This window comes from Orcinus orca, chromosome 3, assembly GCF_937001465.1.
Source record: "Orcinus orca chromosome 3, mOrcOrc1.1, whole genome shotgun sequence".
Classification (NCBI taxonomy): domain Eukaryota; kingdom Metazoa; phylum Chordata; class Mammalia; order Artiodactyla; family Delphinidae; genus Orcinus; species Orcinus orca.
The window spans coordinates 128,929,584-128,949,655 of NC_064561.1; the positions used below are offsets into that span (position 1 = coordinate 128,929,584).

The window sequence follows — 20,072 nt, forward strand, 5'->3', positions numbered from 1 at the left end:
TAGAGGTTTTCATAAGAAGTAATGAAATGCACAGATTGTTTCTCTCCAACCCTAGCAGAAGACTGGTAGTTTTCTTTCTGGAGAGTTGAGGCAGAAAGGCTCTGGACCTGAGGATACAAGCCTTATTATGCCTCTCAGGGAGGAGACTGGGGGAGTCCTCTCTGAGCAAACTGACCAATGCAAGAGAAAAGACCTATGCATTCCTTGGGAGCCCCCCAACAAAATAACGCTGCCAGGCTACCCTCGCAAAAGCATGAGATGGAAGATAAGAACGTGTTGTTTTCATTTCTGCATTCCTGCCACGCTGAATTCAAGTTTAGTGCTCAGAGTGACACATTTTTTATAAAGAAGCTGTCTAAATGCAAGCTAACTACGTCTGATGCTTAACAACAACCAGCAATCTGTTTCAAACACTATGGGGAAAACCACCTGTGTTGGATTCATTACAACCTCTTAGACGAGATATTTATCCTCTGCAGTTCCAATTTCCTACTCTGTAAAAAGGAAAAAGTGTATATAAAGTACTTAGGATAACGCCTAGTACATGATGAGTGTTCAGTACTTTTTAATTAATAATACTGTTATTCATTATCATCTTCTCATCATTAATCTCAGTAATAAAGATTTTGCACAAACTGATCCAGGAAGAGGAAGCTTTCTCTCAGTTTGATTTTTTTTTTTAAAAAAAAGATCTAAATACTCAAAACAAGCAAGTGCTTTAGTATGTTGTACTCTTTTATAAGCATTTATTTCTAGAAATATATTGGGTTGGCCAAAGGGTTCATTCTTTTTTTTTTCTGTAAGATGGCTCTAGTAGCACTTAGCTGTCTTTAACTTCATTCGAAACAATTTTGTTAGATTGTATGTGACAGCTGTCATATCAGCATGCATTTAAAAAAAGACATCAAAATTGGTGAATTTTTGTGTAGCCATTTTACATTGAAGATGGAAGGAAAAAAGCAACATTGTCAGCCCATTATGCTTTATTATTTCAAGAAAGGTAAAAATGCAACTGAAACACAAAGATTTGTGCAGTGTGTGGAGAAGGTGCTGTGATTGATCAGACACGTCAAAAGTGGTTTGCGAAGTTTCGTGCTGGAGATCTCTCGCTGGATGATGCTCCGTGGGCGGGTGGGCCAGTTGGAGTTGATAGCGATCAAATCGAGACATTAGGGCTTCCCTGGTGGCGCAGTGGTTGAGAGTCCACCTGCCGATGCAGGGTACACGGGTTCGTGCCCCGGTCCGGGAAGATCCCACATGCCTCGGAGCGGCTGGGTCCTTGAGCCATGGCCGCTGAGCCTGTGCGTCCGGAGCCTGCGCTCCACAACGGGAGAGGCCACAACAGTGAGAGGCCCGCGTATCGCAAAACAAAAACAAAAACAAAAACAAATCGAGACATTAATTGAGAACAGTCAACGTTATACCACTCGGAAGATAGCCGACATGCTCAAAATAAACAAATCAAGCGCGGAAAATCATTTGCACCAGCTTGGTTATGTGAATCGCTTTGATGTTCGGGTTCCACATAAGTTAAGTGGAAAAAAAACCTTCTTGACCATATTTCTGCATGCAATTCTGTACTTAAACATAATGAAAACATGTCAGTTTTAAAACAAATTGTGACGGGCGATGAAAAGTGGATGCTGTACAATAATGTGGAACGGAAGAGATGGTGGGGCAAGTGACATGAACCACCACCAATCACACCAAAGGCTGGTGGTCTTCATCCAAAGAAGGTGATGTTGTGTATATGGTGGGATTGGAAGGGAGTCCTCTATTATGAGCTCCTTCTGGAAAACGAAACGATTAATTCCGACAAGTACTGCTCCCAATTAGACCAGCTGAAAGCAGCACTCAACAAAAAGCGTCTACAGAAACAGAAAACAGAAAACGCGTAGTGAACAGAAAATGCATAATCTTCCATCTGGATACAAGACCACATGTTTCTTTGATGACCAGGCAGAAACTGTTACAGCTTGGCTGGGAAGTTCTGATTGATCCGCGGTATTCACCAGACATTGCACCTTCGAATTTCCATTTATTTTGGTCTTTACAAAATTCTCTTAATGGAAAAAATTTCAATTCCCTGGAAGACTGTGAAAGGCATCTGTTCTTAAAAAATTTGGGGAAGATGGAATTATGAAGTTGCCTGAAAAAATGGCAGAAGGTAGTGGAACAAAAGGGTCAATATGGTTGTTAAATAAAGTTCTTGGTGAAAATGAAAAATGTGTTTTTAATTATTACTTAAAAACTGAAGGCACTTTTTGGCCAACCAAATACTTCAGGTATTGCTAATAAATTAGACTTTCCTAAGGTTGCATGGGATTATGGAAAAATCCTAGAAATGATCAAATTCTGTGGTCACTATAGCAACAGCTTACCCTGTCTTTCTCTCCTTTTTGGAGCCTATCTTAACACAGACACAAGTTAATAGTGGTTAGTTGTACGTATCCACACTTTTTCTTTTCAACATGAGAAAAACTATTGTGTTTTTCGTAGATATCCCATTGACTCGGTGGCCCTTTACTGTCATGTGGCTGTCGTCAGCTGCCTTGTCCAAGTTGTCTGAAGGGGCTGATGGCACCATTGGGTTGGGGGCAGGAATGGGAGCTTTCAGCCTTACACTCTTTCTTGGGTGCCCGATGGTAGAAAAGTGATGGAAAAGAGGGTTCTTGGCCCCTTGTGGGGTGGGAGCAGGCAAAGGTTGCAGGTTGGGCAGTGGTTTGTTTAGTGGCAAATGGGTTGCCTTGTTGCTCTTTTCCTTATTTGGTAGGCTTAGATGGGTGGCATGTCCTATGTAGATACTCTTTCCTTCCTCTGAGATTCTACCCCACACGCAGATCTGAGCCATAAGCGTACTTGGCAGCTCTTTTCGGAGTGGTCTGGTGTATCTTCAGTAGGTGTCTGTACTCCTTAGTTGTTGGCTCCAGCCACAGGCTGCTGGACAGTGAGTGGACAGAGGACTCAAAGCATAAACTCTACTGTGCTGTAACCCTGCGTCACCAAGCTTGTGAAAACCAGTCCAAGGGCCCAAGAGCACTAATGGGTAAATTAACTCCTCGTTAGGTCACCTCCCAACTCCCTTCTTTGGGAGAAGGGAGCCTGAACCTTTTCCTCTGATAAATAAAATCAGAAACCCTGCTACCAGTCATCAGACTGACTGGCACACCCTGTACTGGCTGGCTTTGAGCCTTTGGGATTGTGAAAAGCCTCTCTGTTCTCTCCTCTGGTTCACCTTCCAGTGCCTCCTTTGAAACCGCCTCTAGAGGAGTGAGGGGTAGGGAACTCTTCGCTTTCTTACTGAGACCGTCCTTCCCCTTCTGTTCCATCCCTGTTGGCTAGTGGCAGTCAGGTGTTTGTTGCACAGGTGCCCAGCACCGTGCAAGTCACATCCTTTGTGGAGAAAAGTAGTCCTAAGAGCTCACATTTAACTCAGCGGCCCTCAGCATGTGGTGAGGCAGCATGTGGCAACCCTGTCCAGGTTGCCTGAAAGCGCCGTTGCAGCCATTGCACTGAGCACATCACATGTCTTCTCTCTCCAGCCTGAATTTCAATCCAGGGGTGTACAACACAAGTGGGAACAACTTTTACCCACATTCTACAAATTAGGATCCTGAGGTTTTAGAGTCGGTTTCCTGGGGATATAACACAGAAGTGAGGTCCATCTGCTGCCAGATCTTGTCTCTACTTCTCTACTACCAAAAGCAGTTCTGCCCCAGGCCTTAGCCTCAGGAAGGACACACTTGAGGCAGCGAGTAAGCAGTACCAGACAGAATGCCATCAAGTGCTATATCAAGTAGGCCATAACAATAATGTTTCTTGTTTGTGTGCACATTTCTACTCTGCTTGGTTCCAAAAAGGCTTAAAAGTTGTCAAAATACTTAACCCAATTCTCCTTTGATTTTCATAGTAACCCAGTGATAAAGGCATTATCACCTTTATTTTACAGGTGACAAAACTGATTCTCAGGTCGATTTAACCAGTCAGTAAGTGAGTCAGGGCTGGGCTCCAGTCAGATGCAGAGCAGCAATCACCTTGTCAGGGATGTTCATTGTCAGGGTGACAATGCTGATTAGTTTCCACAGGAAAAGTAGCATCCTAGCCTCCCTCATCTCTCAGGTAGCAGAAATTTTGTTGTTTCTGTCCCTACCCTTCTACCCCTGGAGAAGCACACATTACTATGGTTTGGCTCAGTTCTCTATCAGACAGGCCCTTGAATACAGAGTTAAAAGGCATATGTACCCTAAAGTACTCAACACAGGACACATCCCTAGGTAATAAAGGTATAAAAACATGCCTGAGAGTGATGGCCACCAACTTTCCTCCTCTGGAAAGTGAGAGGAGGAAGGTACAACTTTATATCTGTAATATTTTGTCTTTAAAATATATTCAAAGAAAACAAAAAAGATTATTGGGAAGAGGAGAGAAACATTGAATTTACTTTTCTACTGAGAGCTGATTTTTAGAAAATTGAGTACCAGAGTGTTATGAAATAATCAGTGTTGTATAAATGAGGAATTGTATTATAATCCTTTTGAATTACCCTTCTATGCTTGTTTTAGGTGCTCACAAAATACTTGGTTTTTGATAATCCCAATCGAACCTCATTGAAGGCAAGAAGTATATTTGCTTATCTTTGTCACTTAGTGTCCAGCAGAATATCCTGGTTCATAGTAGGCTGATGAATGATCACATGCAGAAGAGAGCAGCTTTGTCCTCACCACATGCTCCATTCTGTTGGAATAAGTGATTCCATATAGGTACAGTAGCAGAACTATTCTCTCTAGTTTAACATTCAACTTTTCCTTAATTGTTCTCTGTTTAAAAAAAAATTTTTTTTTTAACTAGCTCCCTTGCTTTTTTGCCTAAAGTTAGTGAAGGAAAAATTGTGCCTGTTCACTGAAGGCTGCATGCATTGTAGGAGCCGGGTACATGTGGATAGCCTACAGCTACTGCAGGTGAAATTGCACTTGATGTGTATTCATAAAGGACGGGCTCCCACTCCTTCCAGCTCACTGTAATTGTTCAGCAGATGAGCTAATGGCATTTAGGAAGCTAGGGAAGCAAAGGTATTTTCATAGCTTGTTTCTCTCTCCTCTCCCACAAAACATGGCCACGATCTGACACACGATCAAAGGGCGCAGCCCTTTTTAGGATGCAGGAGATGCTTCCCTGTGTCTGTGGCTCACAATGGCAAACAATAGAGACTTCTGCGATGATATTTTGCCTCCCTGGTGTTCAAACTTCTTCAGTTAAGCCTGTCTGGAATCTATTTAAATGTTATCCATCAAAGCTTTTCTTTTTTTTTTTTTTAATAAAAGGGGGAGTGAACGTGGAACCAGAGGAAAGACTGTATCTTTGCCAAGATGCTCTCTCCTCTCCTTGTGACTCATCCTTAGAAAAGCAGAGGGACTTTGGAAAGCTGCCTGCAGTCACACTGAGACAGCTCTCCTGGCACTTTCAGACATTTTAAAAATTTTCTTAAGCAATAAAAGATGTTTTTCAAATTGTTCATTCCCTCCTTCTGGGCCAGCCTAACAGCTTTTGTTTAGCTGTAGCATGGTGGTTGTATGGAAGTCTTGCCAGCTAGAACAGACGAACCCAGGCCTTTGTTTTTGGAGTATTACTAAGGAATCAGCTCTTCCCTGTTTAAAATTGGTAATCATTCTTTCTTAAATGATTGTTATCATGTTGCATTTGGTCATTCTTAAGAATTTTCTTAATATATTGTGATGTACAATTTCAAATATTCAGCTATTAAAAAGTTTGGTTTTAGGGCTTTCCTGGTGGCGCAGTGGTTGAGAGTCCGCCTGCTGATGCAGGGGACACGGGTTCATGCCCTGGTCCGGGAAGATCCCACGTGCCGCGGAGCGACTGGGCCCGTGAGCCATGGCCGCTGGGCCTGCGCATCCGGAGCCTGTGCTCTGCAACGGGAGAGGCCACAACAGTGAGAGGCCCGCGTACCGCAAAAAAAAAAAAAAAAAGTTTGGTTTTAGTATGGGGGTGCTAGCTTGAGCTAAATAGAGGAGCTGCTTATTAAATGTAGGCAGTCTGGTTTTTACCATTTGGCAGCACAGGAAAGAAAAGACATCTTAACTCTCTTACCTTCATATATAAATAAGGATGTTTTAGTAATTGGTAAATTAAAGCTTGCAGAAAACCAGTTAGACTAACAAATCTAATCGTCAGTTTTCAAATTTCTTTCCCTTTTAGCTACAAAAAATGATTATGTCCTTTTATGGTTCCAGAAACTGGCAAGTAATTTCTTAATATCCCTGTGGCCACTCCCATATCACTCCCCCAGTTTTGAAGGGTTCAACCATCTCTGCTCTAAGAATTGCCACTTAACAGGGGTTTGATACCAAAAATAAGTAAGTTATGGTGGTGAACTATTTGGATGTTTATGCCTGCTTAGCAATAATTTAAGGAGTAAAAGAAAGTAGCAACATACAGAAACAATTTGTGTTTTATAGGAAAGTTACTTTGGGTGGCTGACTCTTAGATATAAATTGAATACAATGAAGTATTCATTTGAGTAGAAAATCCTTTACTTAGGGAGGGATCAGTTGCTGAAATTTTTATTATCTTGCAAAACTTGATCTCCAATTAAAATCTACTTTTAAGGACCTTGAATTTAATTTAGTGATTGTATCATTTCATCTTGAAATTTTAGATGCCAGTTTGTGAGGTCTGCTGTCCCCATAATAGTCTATGTAGACTGCCCAAGCTGGGTGAAATGATATTCACCTGACTGGGGAATGAGGCTAGTGGAATAGAGTAGAATCAGATGTGGACTGAATGGTAGCTTTTGTCTTTGAGTCTCTGTTCTCTTATTTGTATCACTACCATTTTTCTAGTTCAACAGAGGTGTGTAAATGTATGATGTTTTAATGAATGGATTAGGCTTATTATTCTTCAGTCATTAAACATGGGAGCTGGAAGGCGTTTCAGGGGTCTGGTCTAGTTGAGTTCCAGTGTATTTTGTTTGACCCATACAATATGGTTTCAAAAACAGTATAACTAGGCAGCTACTTTGCTTGATAATAATACAAGTAGCTTTGTACCTATTGTCTTACATGATTCTTCATGCATTTTTTTTTTTTTTTTTTTTTTGCGGTACGCGGGCCTCTCACCGTTGTGGCCTCTCCCGTTGCGAAGCACAGGTTCCAGACGCGCAGGCCCAACGGCCATGGCTCACGGGCCCAGCCGCTCTGCGGCATGTGGGATCCTCCCGGACCGGGGCATGAACCCACGTCCCCTGCATCAGCAGGCGGACTCTCAACCACTGCGCCACCAGGGAAGCCCCCTCTTCGTGCATTTATATTAACTGACTGGCCCCTGCAGACATTTGAGTGTATGATCTAGATAATCCTACCTTTTCATTCTACAGTTGTAGGAACTGAAACCCCAAGGATCGAGTGACTACAATGTCAAACGGCTAATTCAGGGCAATTCTAAAACTGTTTTACTGCCTGAGTTTTTTTTTCTTTGTTTGTTTCTTTGTTTTTAGTAGGTTAGAGATCTTTGTCAAACTGCAGAGATGTTTCTTAAAGATGTCTTACAAATAAAAGAATTGAAAGGCAGTGGTGGAATAGTAAGAGTAAACAGTCTAGTTTATAGTTTAGGTCCTGGAGTTATCTTGCTTATCTTGGATAAATCATTTCATCTCATTGGACACCAAGATTCCTCATCCATAAAGTAAAGGAATTAGACTAGACGATTTCACATCACCCAGTACAGGGCTTGGTAAGTAGTGACTTCTCAATAAATAGTTTAATGAACAGTGGTTATTGAAGGCCCCTACCAGCACTAAACTATAGATTCTCTAATTCTATATGAACTTTTCTTCCTTCCCCATCCCCAATTTACTTGGCCTAGATGGCTTTCAGAGTCTCTTCCAACCTTGAGAGGAGTCTAAGATTTTTGATTTAGAACTTGTTAGGGGAGGTCTTTGAACCCATGTGCTCTATTGTCTATCCTCCTGTTTTTGGTTTCACTCTCCCATCAGCTTGTCTGTTCCCTGAACTCACTGCACTGCAGAATCCATGTATCCTTTTATGTATGATGGGAAGGAGGCAGCAGGGGGCAGAAGTGAGGAGTAGGTGGCTTTCCAGAATGACCACATATTATTTCACATTCTCTGCTGTCTCTGATCTCCTCCTGCCTTGCACAAAAAAGGTAGCATTTCCTCCTGGCTTCGTCTGTTTATAGGCAGGATAATACTTCAAAACCAGAAGTGGATTATCGTTTCAAATATAAATAATACTCATGAGTTTCAACATACATTATTGGTATTTATACAGTCTTAGCAGGCCTAGGCACTATTGCCAAATCATCAGACACCTACTGTTGTAGGTCACGAAAAGATAGAAAATTTGTCCCCTGCCTTTTAAGAGCTTAAAGCCTTAATAATGAAGTCAGTAGAGTTACAGAAATAGAAACTAGCTATGAACTTGGGTTGTATAACTGGAAGTAAATCCAATCTTACCTTTTGCTGTAAACAGAATCCTTTGAGGTTCAACTTTTCCATGTGTTAGAGAATCAAAATGTTTAAAACACTGTGATGCTTTTCTTCTTTATTTAAAAAAAAAGATCTGATTCTTAAGAAATCCAGATTAGTGCTGAGCTTCTCTTCCATCAAAAATACCCCAAAAGAGATCCATAATCTCACACACAAAAACACATATAAATCCGCTCAACACCAGCTTAACTCTTCCGTGCTTTTATGCTGGTGTGCTTCGTCCCCTGGGCCAGTCCTCTGCCTGCTCATTTCTTTTGTGGCAGACTTAATCCCGACAACTTCACTAAGGCTAGAATACTCCAGAAATCCGAAATGCTATTCCTTTGTCTTCCTCCTTTTTCTTTCACACCTCCCCCTTCCTCAGAACTCTTCAGATGTATAGTCTACCCCTGGTTAATTAATATATGTGATTTTCCTGCCTTAGTCATCGTATTATTTATGATTTTGCAGAAATTATGTCTGAATTTCCTAGCCAAAACTTTAGAAGACATCAGGAAATGTTGGCGTCTTTTTAAAACTGGCTCATTTATGGCTCATAGATTTCCTACTGAAAACCAAAAATATTTCCCTTATCTTTGCCCGACCCAAGCCAGTTCCCACAACTCTACGTGTTTTTATAAATAGGACTGGTTCCAAAATCCAGTTTTTCTCAGCTTCCAGCTGTCCTGAGCTGAAGGCCTCTTCCTTTAGCCTCACCTTGCCCTCCACCATCTCTCAGGCATGAAGCTAACCTGTGTATCCACCTTGCAAGTGGCTGGAGAAGCCCCACCAGGCACTTCTGGGTACAGTTTCACTGACAGATCGGTTGTTGACTACAAAGACAGACGTTATATGCTTTTAGGACCATCGCCAGGAGGGCACCTCAGCAATCACTGTAAATACTTTTTTCTTCTCCAGTTCTCCCCACAAATAATCCTTCCCTGTTATCCACATGCATCACCTTTTGGAGGCTGACAAAAATAGTAGGTTTCAGACAAAGAACAATTGGCTTCATCTGACTGGGGAGGAGCAGCAGAGCATAGAGTCAGTCTATAGGTTTTTTTCTTTCTGTATCTGAAGGGAGAGATGTCATCTTTAAGATTGTTTGAAACTAGAGGAAAGTGGGTAGACCAGCAGGGTTAGACTACAGACCATCTGGCACAGGGTAGCTACTTAGTAAGTATTTTCTTAGTGAATGAAAAATGTGTCCCCTATATTGAGAGATGTTGATCTGGCTAAACAATAGCCAGATCAGAGAGAAGACAGATACTTTGGGGATATATGTCCTACTTGTCCTTGCTTGTTTTCTAGTCCATGAATGGATATGGAAAATAGAGTATTTCTGCTAGAGTAGTTTCTTGGATGTGAAATGTTATTTCATTATACCAGGTGAAATGCTGGTGACCTCATTTTTAAGCCCAGGGTATGACAAATTTAGACTTTGACTTTGATATCTAGCAAGTCCCTCTGTTTTCCATCTTCACTTTAAAATGTGTTATTATGCTGCATTTATTTAGCACTTCATATTTGTAAAATTCTATGCCTGTGTTATTCTCTACCAAAAAATCCACTTACTTGTTACCCTTATTAGAAGGCAAACAGGGATACCAAATGTCTCATGGCTGTGTATAGAACTCAGAGAAAACTACTTGTAAACTGGATTTTAATTTTTTCAAGTTCTAATTTGGAAATTGGCAGAATGTAAATTACAATTGAACTGAAATTATAGTTTTATTACCTTATTTGCTTTTCCTCTTATAAAATTAATTAGGTTTAGAAAGAATCTCGAGGAGGTTATCTGTATAAAATTTGCTCAAATTAAGCAGCAAACCCTAGAGAGGTTGATTCTAAAGGAGGCATTAGGAATTTTTAGGGTTGATAGAACTGTTCTTTTAGCTTGACTGTGGTGGTTACACAACTGGATGCATTTGTCAAAATTCACAGACAGATTCACTGAAAAGTGTGAATTTTACTGTTTGTGTATCTTTGTAAACCTGTTTTTTAAAAAAGAAAAAAGCATTAGAACTTGAAAATAAAAAAAAAAAGACATTTTTATCTGCCTAAGAGGTAGATAATGAATTCATTGGAAATGTACAAGCCCAAACTTGGGCATTTGCGAGGGCAATGTTTTGAAAGGAGGGGGTTCTTGCTCTTGGTGCGTCACTTAGTGCACACGCAGGACATATTTGTTGAAAAGTTAAAATTACCTTGGGCTTCCCTGGTGGCGCAGTGGTTAAGAATCTGCCTGCCAACGCAGGGGACATGGGTTCTAGCCCTGGTCCGGGAAGATCCCACATGCCGCGGAGCAACTAAGCCCGTGCGCCGCAACTACTGAGCCTGTGCTCTAGAGCCCGTGCTCCAGCAACAAGAGAAGCCACCGCAATGAGAAGCCCACGCACCCCAATGAAGAGTAGCCCCAGCTCACCACAACTAGAGAAAGCCCGTGCACAGCAACGAAGACCCAACACAGCCAATCAATCAATAAAATAAATAAAATTTTTTAAAAGGTTAAAATGACCTGAAGTTCCCCTATAAAAGTAAGAATCTGGGATCTCAAGCAAGAAAGTGGTTTTAATCTAGAATACTGATGTCTTTATTATCAGTTCCTATATTAGACTCCTATATTAGCCCCCTTTTTCAAACACTTGACAAAGATATAATAGTCATTAGAAAATTATTGCATCAGAACTTGGTTTTATTTGTGGTAGTTGGGGGCAACTAATAATTGATGAAAGCAGAATTTCCAGCAGGATGCAAAAGAAAGTAATTATCCTTGTAGAATAAGAAAGTGCGTAGCCATGACTGAATCAGATTCTGGTTTGAATAATCACATGATACCCTCTTGCTCTTTGGGTTTAGTTCAGGGAAGCGCTCAAACCTTTCAATAAGTGCCCACTTTGCTTCATTGATAAGGCTCCCCGTCCACACTACAGACTCTGAAGCCAGCTGTGTTTTCTTCTTGGCACTCTTCCAGTCCTCCTTTTACCCCAGCCCCTCACCCATCTCCATGTCTACCCAGCTCGGGGCCTGAGGTTTCCATCTGTAAAGCCTGTTGCTACAGGATACAGAATTCACTCGGGAGGAGGGGAAAGCTGCGTGCGTGTGTGTGTTTAAGGATGGTGGCTCTCATAATCAGATAAATGTTGTGGAAAGCTTGCTCATTCATATGGAAGAGCCAGCGCTGCAGCTAAATGGTGGAGCCGCTGAGCTTCAGGCTCTGGCATCTGTGCATTAGCCCTGCTCAGTCAGGAGCGCTTTTATTTGTGATACAGAAATAGCTGAGGAGCATCACCACTTTTGCCTTCAACAATAACCTTTGGTTGAACCCATGGAAAAAAGGTTGTATCGCTTTTTTTTTTTAATGCAATGATGAAATTGGTCACAAATAGGAAATCTCATGTGACTTCTACACACAATGAGGTACCTCCTATGCAATCATAGTAAGTCTCTGGTGTTTTACTTTTCACTCTTGACTTCATTTATATAACTGCTCTTCCCTTCTAAGATATCTCGAAGGTATCAAAGACTTTTTCCCCATGTCATGCATCCTGTGATTCTGCTCTCCTTCCTTCCTGGTGACATCAGTCTTGAATGAACAGTAGTGCTGGTGAATGCCCTGAAAAGCCTGGAATGTAACCTGATTTTTGAGGAGAGGAAGCTTCTCAGTTCCCGCCATTTGACTTGCCTGGGCAAGTTCTGTCTTACACTATGGACAGAGTTATCTTCAGCCATAGGATACCAGCTTTGGGAACTAGTAAAGCCGGAGCTTAAGAACACACTTCATTCTCTCCTTCTCCTTCTTGTGCCCCTCCTTCCTTCCAAGAAAACACTCATATCCTTAGGATTGTTGTCAAGTTTGCTTCTGTTTTATAAGCAGGAAGCTCAGAATGTCTCTTGCCTTCATGAGCACAAGCATTGTTGGGGTTATTTGGGTTGCATTTGTTTATCTTTTCCACACTCACACGGTTTGCCTAGCTTGGCAGCCTGCTGGCCTGGACAATAATAAAGCTTCTGTCGAGGTGAGCAAACAGCTGATGGCATGGGGCACAGAGGGGACTCCTACAGTAGCTGCCTGTAATCTGCTGGGCTGGTGGTCAGAGTAGGCAAGAACAAAAGCCAGTCTGTTTGCAGGCAATTTGGAAAATCAATGTGTTAGTTGTGTTCTTGTCTCTTTGCTTTTCTCTTGGCTAAAAGGGAGAATGCTGGTCCAGCAGTTTGCAGAATCTTTCCAGGCAAGTACCCATTCCAGAGACTTACCTGCCTGTCATATTTCCACTGGCTGTTCTGAAAAGGGCCCGAGTTCTTCTGTCTGAACTGCTTAAAAAGCCACTGACAGAGAATTCTTAAACTCAACATCCAAAGTTGGACCCTACTATTCCAATGTTTTGAGTGGTTTATATTCTAGATAGTTACTCACATAAGTTGTGTGCTAATTTTTTTTAATGCTAATGAGGGCTTCAAAAGGAGTTTATTTGTTGCCTGGCTAGGAAATACAAGAATTGCACTTTGAGCAGCATATTTCATAATATATGTGTGTTTGCCTCTTATTCCTAAATGGATTTAATATTGTCACTTAGTTGAAAATGTCCTAGTCATGGTTGTGTATCTGGATTATTAGGTCTTACAGAGCAGAGATCACACCAAGTAGCCCTGTTCCAGGATGGGAGAGAGAGTGAACTTAGTAAAGACCCATGTGAGTCTGTTGACACATCATTCAAAGGACAGCCGTGCAGATGATTATATTAGTTGTGTGAAGTCTTGAGTTACTTTTCCCTTTAGGCTTCTAAGAAATAAAAGGTGATAAGGAAAGATTTGAGAAGAAAAGACTTTTCTGTTCATCCGTGTGTTAGCAAATGGCTTTAAACAAATTTTCATTTGTGCTTTGAAGGTCTATAACTAGATCCTATCCATCTTTGTTCCTCTTTTTCAAAGCCTAAAAATGGTCTGCTGATTGTGAATAAGAGAAAAGGGTGTTTGGTTGGATGTGGTCATGGTGCTCTTATTTTAAAGTCCATCAAAAAGAAAAGTAATAACTTTAATGGTCATTGGAGACATCCTAAAGCAGAAGATAAGATTTAAATAATCGTGGGTAAAGGAGATAATTGACATTTTTTTGTTTTGTTTTGTTTTGTTTGTTTGTTTTCAAAGGAAAAATAGACTAAACCTAAAAGCCACTACTACCAAAAATACCTCTAGCATCTAGTAGTGCCCTCTGCATTTTTAGTGTTTATCACGCCCCCCGCCCCCGTGTTATTGTTAAACTGGTTTATATACCTTATTTTTGTAATGAGATTATAAATACCCCAAACAGGGAATTTACAATTCTATAATATACCATAGAAGTTAACATAATGATCAATACATTATTGCATTCAATACGTGCTGATTTTTAAAGCTCTTTTTTTATTTGTCAACAACCTATTGTGGGCCACAAATTGTGTCAGGCACTGAGGAACCAGTGTGGAGCAAGGCAGTCACTGCCCCTACTTACTGCCCAGGGAGCCTACAGGCTAGCGAGAAAACATCACCATCTTTAGGCAGTACACCTGGTATTTCACTTGACTTTTTTTTTTTTTTAAATAGAATTAGCTGTTAATTGGCCATTACACTTCAAATCTCAGATTTTTCAGAGTAACAAGGAGTGACGCTCAGGTTGCTCAACTGTTGTCTTTAAAATGTGAGGGAAAGCATGAAATACTAAAAGATATAGTTTGTTTCATTTCTATGCAGAGGATCTCATTAGACCTACTATCTAGGGCACTTATACAATGGCTTTCTCTGGCTAGGTCACTCTCATCTTAAACATAATTTGACATATTTCTATCCTTCTGCTTTTATCAAAAGGGGTTAATTCTGTAAAGAAAGAGTGAGAGAGACATTTTCCAGCCAAATCTAAGGCAGTCAAAAAACTGGACAGAGCTAGATGACTTTAAATCCATAAAACATCTTCAGATCTTATTTTTATCAAATCTCTCACCAGATCACTAATAAATAGCCTAAATTAAATACTACTTCTCACTTGCTCTCTTTTTCTCAGCTTTTACTTTGGCAGAGAACCTGTTCAGCAGGAAACTATCCCAATGCCAGATGGCAGGAAATAGCAGGTGGCATAACCAGCCTTTGAAAAACACCAGTATTAGCCTCTAGCCCCAATTCTCAAATATGGCACAAAATTCTTTCACTTTAAGTTTTTGTCTTGCCTTTTGTTTTTAAGAAAACTGTTTGAATTTTGTGGGGTCCAGGGATTGACTTGCTTCCTCAATGGTCAAAGTGGGGACTTCAGCTGACACGAGATGATGTTTGAGGAACCGTCCCGATCAAAGCAGATAAACAGAGGCAGCCTCACACACTCACACCTCTCACCTGAGTGAGAGGTCTCCCCTCTCACTCAGCCTTGTGGCACAGACCCCCAAGAGCAAGGAGAAGCTGCTCCAACCAGTGTGTGCCAACTCAAGGCAAGAGCAGCATTTGAATTCCTTTCCAAGTTCCATTCTTTTGTCGGAATACTGGTACTATTATACACCTCAGCTTGGACTGCTTAGGCCTTTTAAAACCATGTGGAGAACAGTAGGAAGCAAGAGGAGATAGACCGAAGCACTGGAATAGGGCTGTGAGAAAGCGTGATCACGGATCCTGGAGGGCCTGAATGCTAAATTTTGCTCAAAAAAATTTTTTTTCTTTTTGTTTTCTTTCAGTTCACTGAAGAGTGTCCTAATGTCTCCTAAGTGCCACAAGAAATAGCAATATAACTCAAAGCTGATTTTCCTCTAGAATTGTTATGCTATCCTAGTTTTCATTTTTGCTTCATCTGTTTTATTTTAAACTTCTAAAGTATAAGCTTCCACATGTCTTCTAATGAAATGTGTACTTATGTAACACCATGGTTAGTAGAGCATATTCCTGAAATCATTTTTGTAAATCTTATGTTAAAACAACGTATTGAATTGGGGGTATAAATAAGGAATAAAATCTTTATACTCTTTTTGTTTATTATTATTTTGCCTTCTTTTTCCCATTTCAGACTTTATAGTGAATGAGTTTTACCCTCAAGCTTTTAGCAACTGTTGGTCTTTATGACTTTTATGATCACATTGACTGCACATCAGGACCTGCTGATGGAAGAGGGATTTTGGCATTGACATTTAAGAGTTAACCCCAGTTTTCTCTCTTCTTATACTTTATTTAGATTTCGACACAGCCCCAACTGCTGGTACCTGAGAGATTGGACTATCCACACCTGGATTAGACAGTGTCTAAAATATGGTGCACAAGACAAGGCCTTATATACCCTTGTAAATAAGGTGAGTGGTTTCCTGGCATTTGCAGCTTATTCTCCTGAGTTTAGGTGATTTGGTGTTTGTACCATTACAGAACAGCAGAGAATAGTACAAGAAGTAACTTTTTTTTTTTTTTTTTTTTTTTTTTTTGTGGCACGCGGGCCTCTCACCGTTGTGGCCTCTCCCGTTGCGGAGCACAGGCTCCGGGCGCGCAGGCCCAGCAGCCATGGCTCACGGGCCCAGCCGCTCCGCGGCATGTGGGATCCTCCCGGACCGGGGCACGAACCCGTGTCCCCTGCATCGGCAGGCGGACTCTCAACCACTGCGCCACCAGGGAAGCCCAGAAGTAACTTTTAAATTTATTTGCCCTCAGAAAATCTTTTTAGAATGGAGCTGGTATAAATTAACCAGCCCATTAACAATAAACATTCCGGTAGCTGTGGCTGTTCCAAGCACAGTGACTTAAAAACGGAGTGGTAAAAGCAAAAGGTAATCTAATCACAAGAACTTTGTCGGTGGTCATTTCATTCTTGATCCCGAAGTCTTGGATTTTTTGCCTAGTTCCCTTTGGTGAAGTTTAGAGAAAAAGACGTGACCGTTTTGCTGGAGTGTGATCTCCAGAGCATTCAGATCATCTTACACATTTTTAAGAAGACAGACTTCCTAGGTTATTCAAAACATGTCTTCCTAAGTCCCTGACTCCTCCCCTCAAGCCCCAGAGCCCCTATGATTAGGGTCTTTCTGCATGTTATACTCTACCCAAGGGTTGAGTCTTCATTCCCTTCATAGTATGAAATAAGTACAAAATAAGCAAAAGTTTAGAATGTTATTATTGTGAGTCTCAAGCTACAATCCTAGCTTGACCCTTAACAAGACTTTAACAGTATTTCTGTGGAAATGTATTATTTCTGTAGTGTCACTGGACCTTCTATGGCAGACCTCAAAAAGAAATACTAATTTTGGTTTTGGGAGTTCTTATTCCCATGACTTGGGCCTAATTTAACTTATACATTTCAGATCGTTTGTGTGTGAGATGTTGTATTGGGTATGGCATTGTCCCAAAAAAGGAGCAATGTCCTGTCCCTTCCCTTGGAAAGCTTATAATTTAATAAAGTAGATAAGCAGGTTCACTGATAAATCTAATATTAGGCCCCAGGGGAAGGAATGGATTAAATCTTGCTCTTCACTTCAGACTTTAATGACACAGATCATACTCAAAGAAGAAGATCCCTATGAAAACAAAACAAGAAGTTCTGGAAAGACAAAAAATGTCTGTCTCATTTTCTACTCTTACTAGTCTTTTAGTGGAAAGAACACCAGACAAGGAGTCAGAAGACCCAAGCTTAACCTCATAAATTCTACCAATTGCTCATAACTTCAGGCAAATAGTAATTTTATTCTTCTAGGTCTTAGTTTTTTCAACTCTTAAGTCAAGTGAGTTGTACTAAATCAGTGATTTCCAGCCCTGGCTGCCCGTTAGAATCACACAAGAAGCTTTTAAAAATTATAGATGCTTTTCTCCACCCCCAAGATTCTAATTTAATTTGATCTTTCTGGAGCCCAGCCATTGGTATTTTTTTAATTGTTTTTTTTAAAAATAGATTTTATTTTTTTGGAGCGGTTTTGGGTTCACAATAAAATTGAGCAGAAGGTACAGAGATTTCCCACATGTTCCCTGTCCCCACACGTGCACAGCCTCCCGAGTGAGCCATTTGTTACAACTGATGAACCTACATTGACACATAATCACCCAAAGTCCATAGTTTACATTAGGGTTCACTCTTGATGTTGTACATTCTGTGGGTTTAAACAATGTATAATGACATGTATCTACCATTGTAGTATCATACAGACTAGTTTCACTGCCCTTAAAATCCTCTGTGCTCTGCCTTTTCATACCTCATTGGTGTCTTTTTTAAGCTCCCAAGCTGATTCTCATTTGCAGTCAGTGTTGAGAATCACTGACCAGTTGATTTCTAAGGTTCCTTCTGGCTTTAATGATTTATCATTCTAAGATATTTTGCTTTTACCCTGCCTTAGGGATTAGTGCAGATTTGGTTGACTGCTTTGATGAATTTAAACACTGCTCATGAGCTACAACCTTTAAAGCAATGGATTCTAAACTTTTTTTCCATTTCGGCACATCTGAGGCATTCTGCACAGCGTGCTGGTAATAGTGACTCAGTTCAGCAGTGATTTGCAACTGGGGTTTAGGGTTATCAGAATTTCTAAGGGAATGGGTATAATTGGGAAAAAAAGAATTCCTCAGGTGTTTCTGGTGGTTGACGGGGGGTGGGGGGGATGAGCCTACTGAAGTAAGGATTTAAAACAGACACATGACCACAGCCTAGACCATTAGTAGTCAGACTTGATTGTGCGTGCAAGTCACATGGGAGCCATGGCAACTTCAGGCTTCTTGGGTCTTTAAAAACTAGTCTAAGAGACAAGAGATAACAGATGCTGACAAGAATGTGGCAAAAAGGGATCCCTTGTGCATTGTCGACAGGAATGTAAATTGGTACAGCCAGTATGGGAAACAGTATGAAGGTCCCTCAAGAAATTAAAAATAGAACTACAATTTGATCCAGCAATCCCACTTCTGGGTATAAATCCAAAGGAGATGAAATGACTATCTCAAAGAGATACCTGCACCCCCATGTTCATTGCAGCACTATTCACAATAGCCAAGCCGTGGAAACAACCTAAATGTCCATTTACAGATGAATGGATAAAGAAGATGTGGGGTGTGTGTATATGAACATATACATACAATGGAATAGTTAGCCATAAAAAAGAAGATCCTGCCATTTGAGACTACATGGACAAACCTTGAGGGCACTATGCTAAGTAAAATAAGTCACTCAAAGAAAGACAAATACATCATGATCTCACTTATATGTGAAATCTAAAAAAGCGGAACTCATAGAAACAGTGTAGAATAATGGATGCCAGGGACTGGGAGGACGGGAGAAATAGGGAGAGGTTGGTCAAAGGATACAAACTTCCAGTTGTAAGATGAGTAAGTTCTGAGGATCTAATGTACAACGCAGTGACTGTAGTTAACAGTACTGTATTGTATACTTGAAAGTTGCCAAGAAAATAGATCTTAAATGTTCTCACCACTGCCACCACCAAAAAAATGGTAATTATGTGAGGCAATGAATTTGTTAACTAGCCTTATTGTAATAATCGTTTTGCAATATATATGTGTGTTAAATTATCATGTTGTACACCTTAAAATTACACAATGTTATATGACAATTATATCTTAATAAAGTTGGAGAAAAAGCGCTCTAAGGACCAGAAAATGCTGCATAATGTGTTAATGTGTGCTTTCTCATGGGAGTCCATTTTTGCATTGATATTCATACCTTCTGAAAAGAATCACTGAACGAGTGGAGTATGGTGGTTTTTTATTGTCTTGGTTTGGTTTGGGGTTTTTTTTTTAGTTATGATGAAGTGTTAGAATTGAGCTTTATTTTTCAGACGTCAGTTGTCTTATATCAGACACCCACTCACAACTTTCTCACCCTGACCAACAGTTCCAGTTACCAAACGGCATGAGTCACAGCTTCTGTTTCACCGTCCCAGATGCTGTGAAATGATAGTCAGATATTTTACAGCTAACGGTGCCAAGGTTTTTCCTGAATAATACATAGGCATAAATTATAAACTGAATTAAATGAATATTTTTTCCCTTATCTTACTTTTATTTTCATTACAGGTCCAATATGGTATTTTTCCAGATAACTATACATTCAATTTACTGATGGATCATTTCATAAAGGAAGAAAATTACAAAGGTAAGAAACCAAACCCAGTTCCATGTATAATGGATCTTCAGCTCCCAAAGGGAAGTAAATGTAGGCACTTTTACTTTTTTTATTTCTTAATGACTCTCTACATCACTCTTTCAGTCAGAAATAGGTGCGTAGTTGATTTACCACACCAGTTGGCCAGATAGGAGAACCATATTCAGGTCTTTTTTCCTCTGAGTTTCTGAAGTTTATTTGTTCATGTCTCTTTGGGCAAAGGACAATGAATTTAGTGAAGCAATAAACCTTGCCTGAGCTTCCATGGCTAGTTAAGATTGTATTAATTCAGCTATTAGCTTGACTTTTTTTAGCACCATTTGCTAACTTTCTTTATTTAAATCACAGTTGTTACAGCATGTGAAGTGTGTAAGTATAAAATCTTATATACTGGAGAGAGTAGTACCCTCGCTATGAAGGAAAGTCATTTCACCTCCCTAGGCTTTTGTTCCCCCTTCTCTAAAGTAAGTGCATTGGTGAACT

At 40.4% G+C, this 20,072-nt stretch overlaps 1 protein-coding gene across 4 annotated transcripts in view; it reads left to right on the plus strand.

The window, feature by feature from the left end:
* MRPS27 (mitochondrial ribosomal protein S27) overlaps positions 1-20,072 on the plus strand; it is a 90,914-nt gene that overhangs the window by 55,741 nt on the left and 15,101 nt on the right. For all 4 annotated transcript variants that reach the window (XM_033429983.2, XM_033429984.2, XM_004270794.4 and 1 more), the window contains exons 5-6: positions 15,687-15,801; positions 19,502-19,580. In XM_033429983.2, the coding sequence (XP_033285874.1) occupies positions 15,687-15,801; positions 19,502-19,580 (194 nt within the window). The remainder of the gene's footprint in view (positions 1-15,686; positions 15,802-19,501; positions 19,581-20,072) is intronic.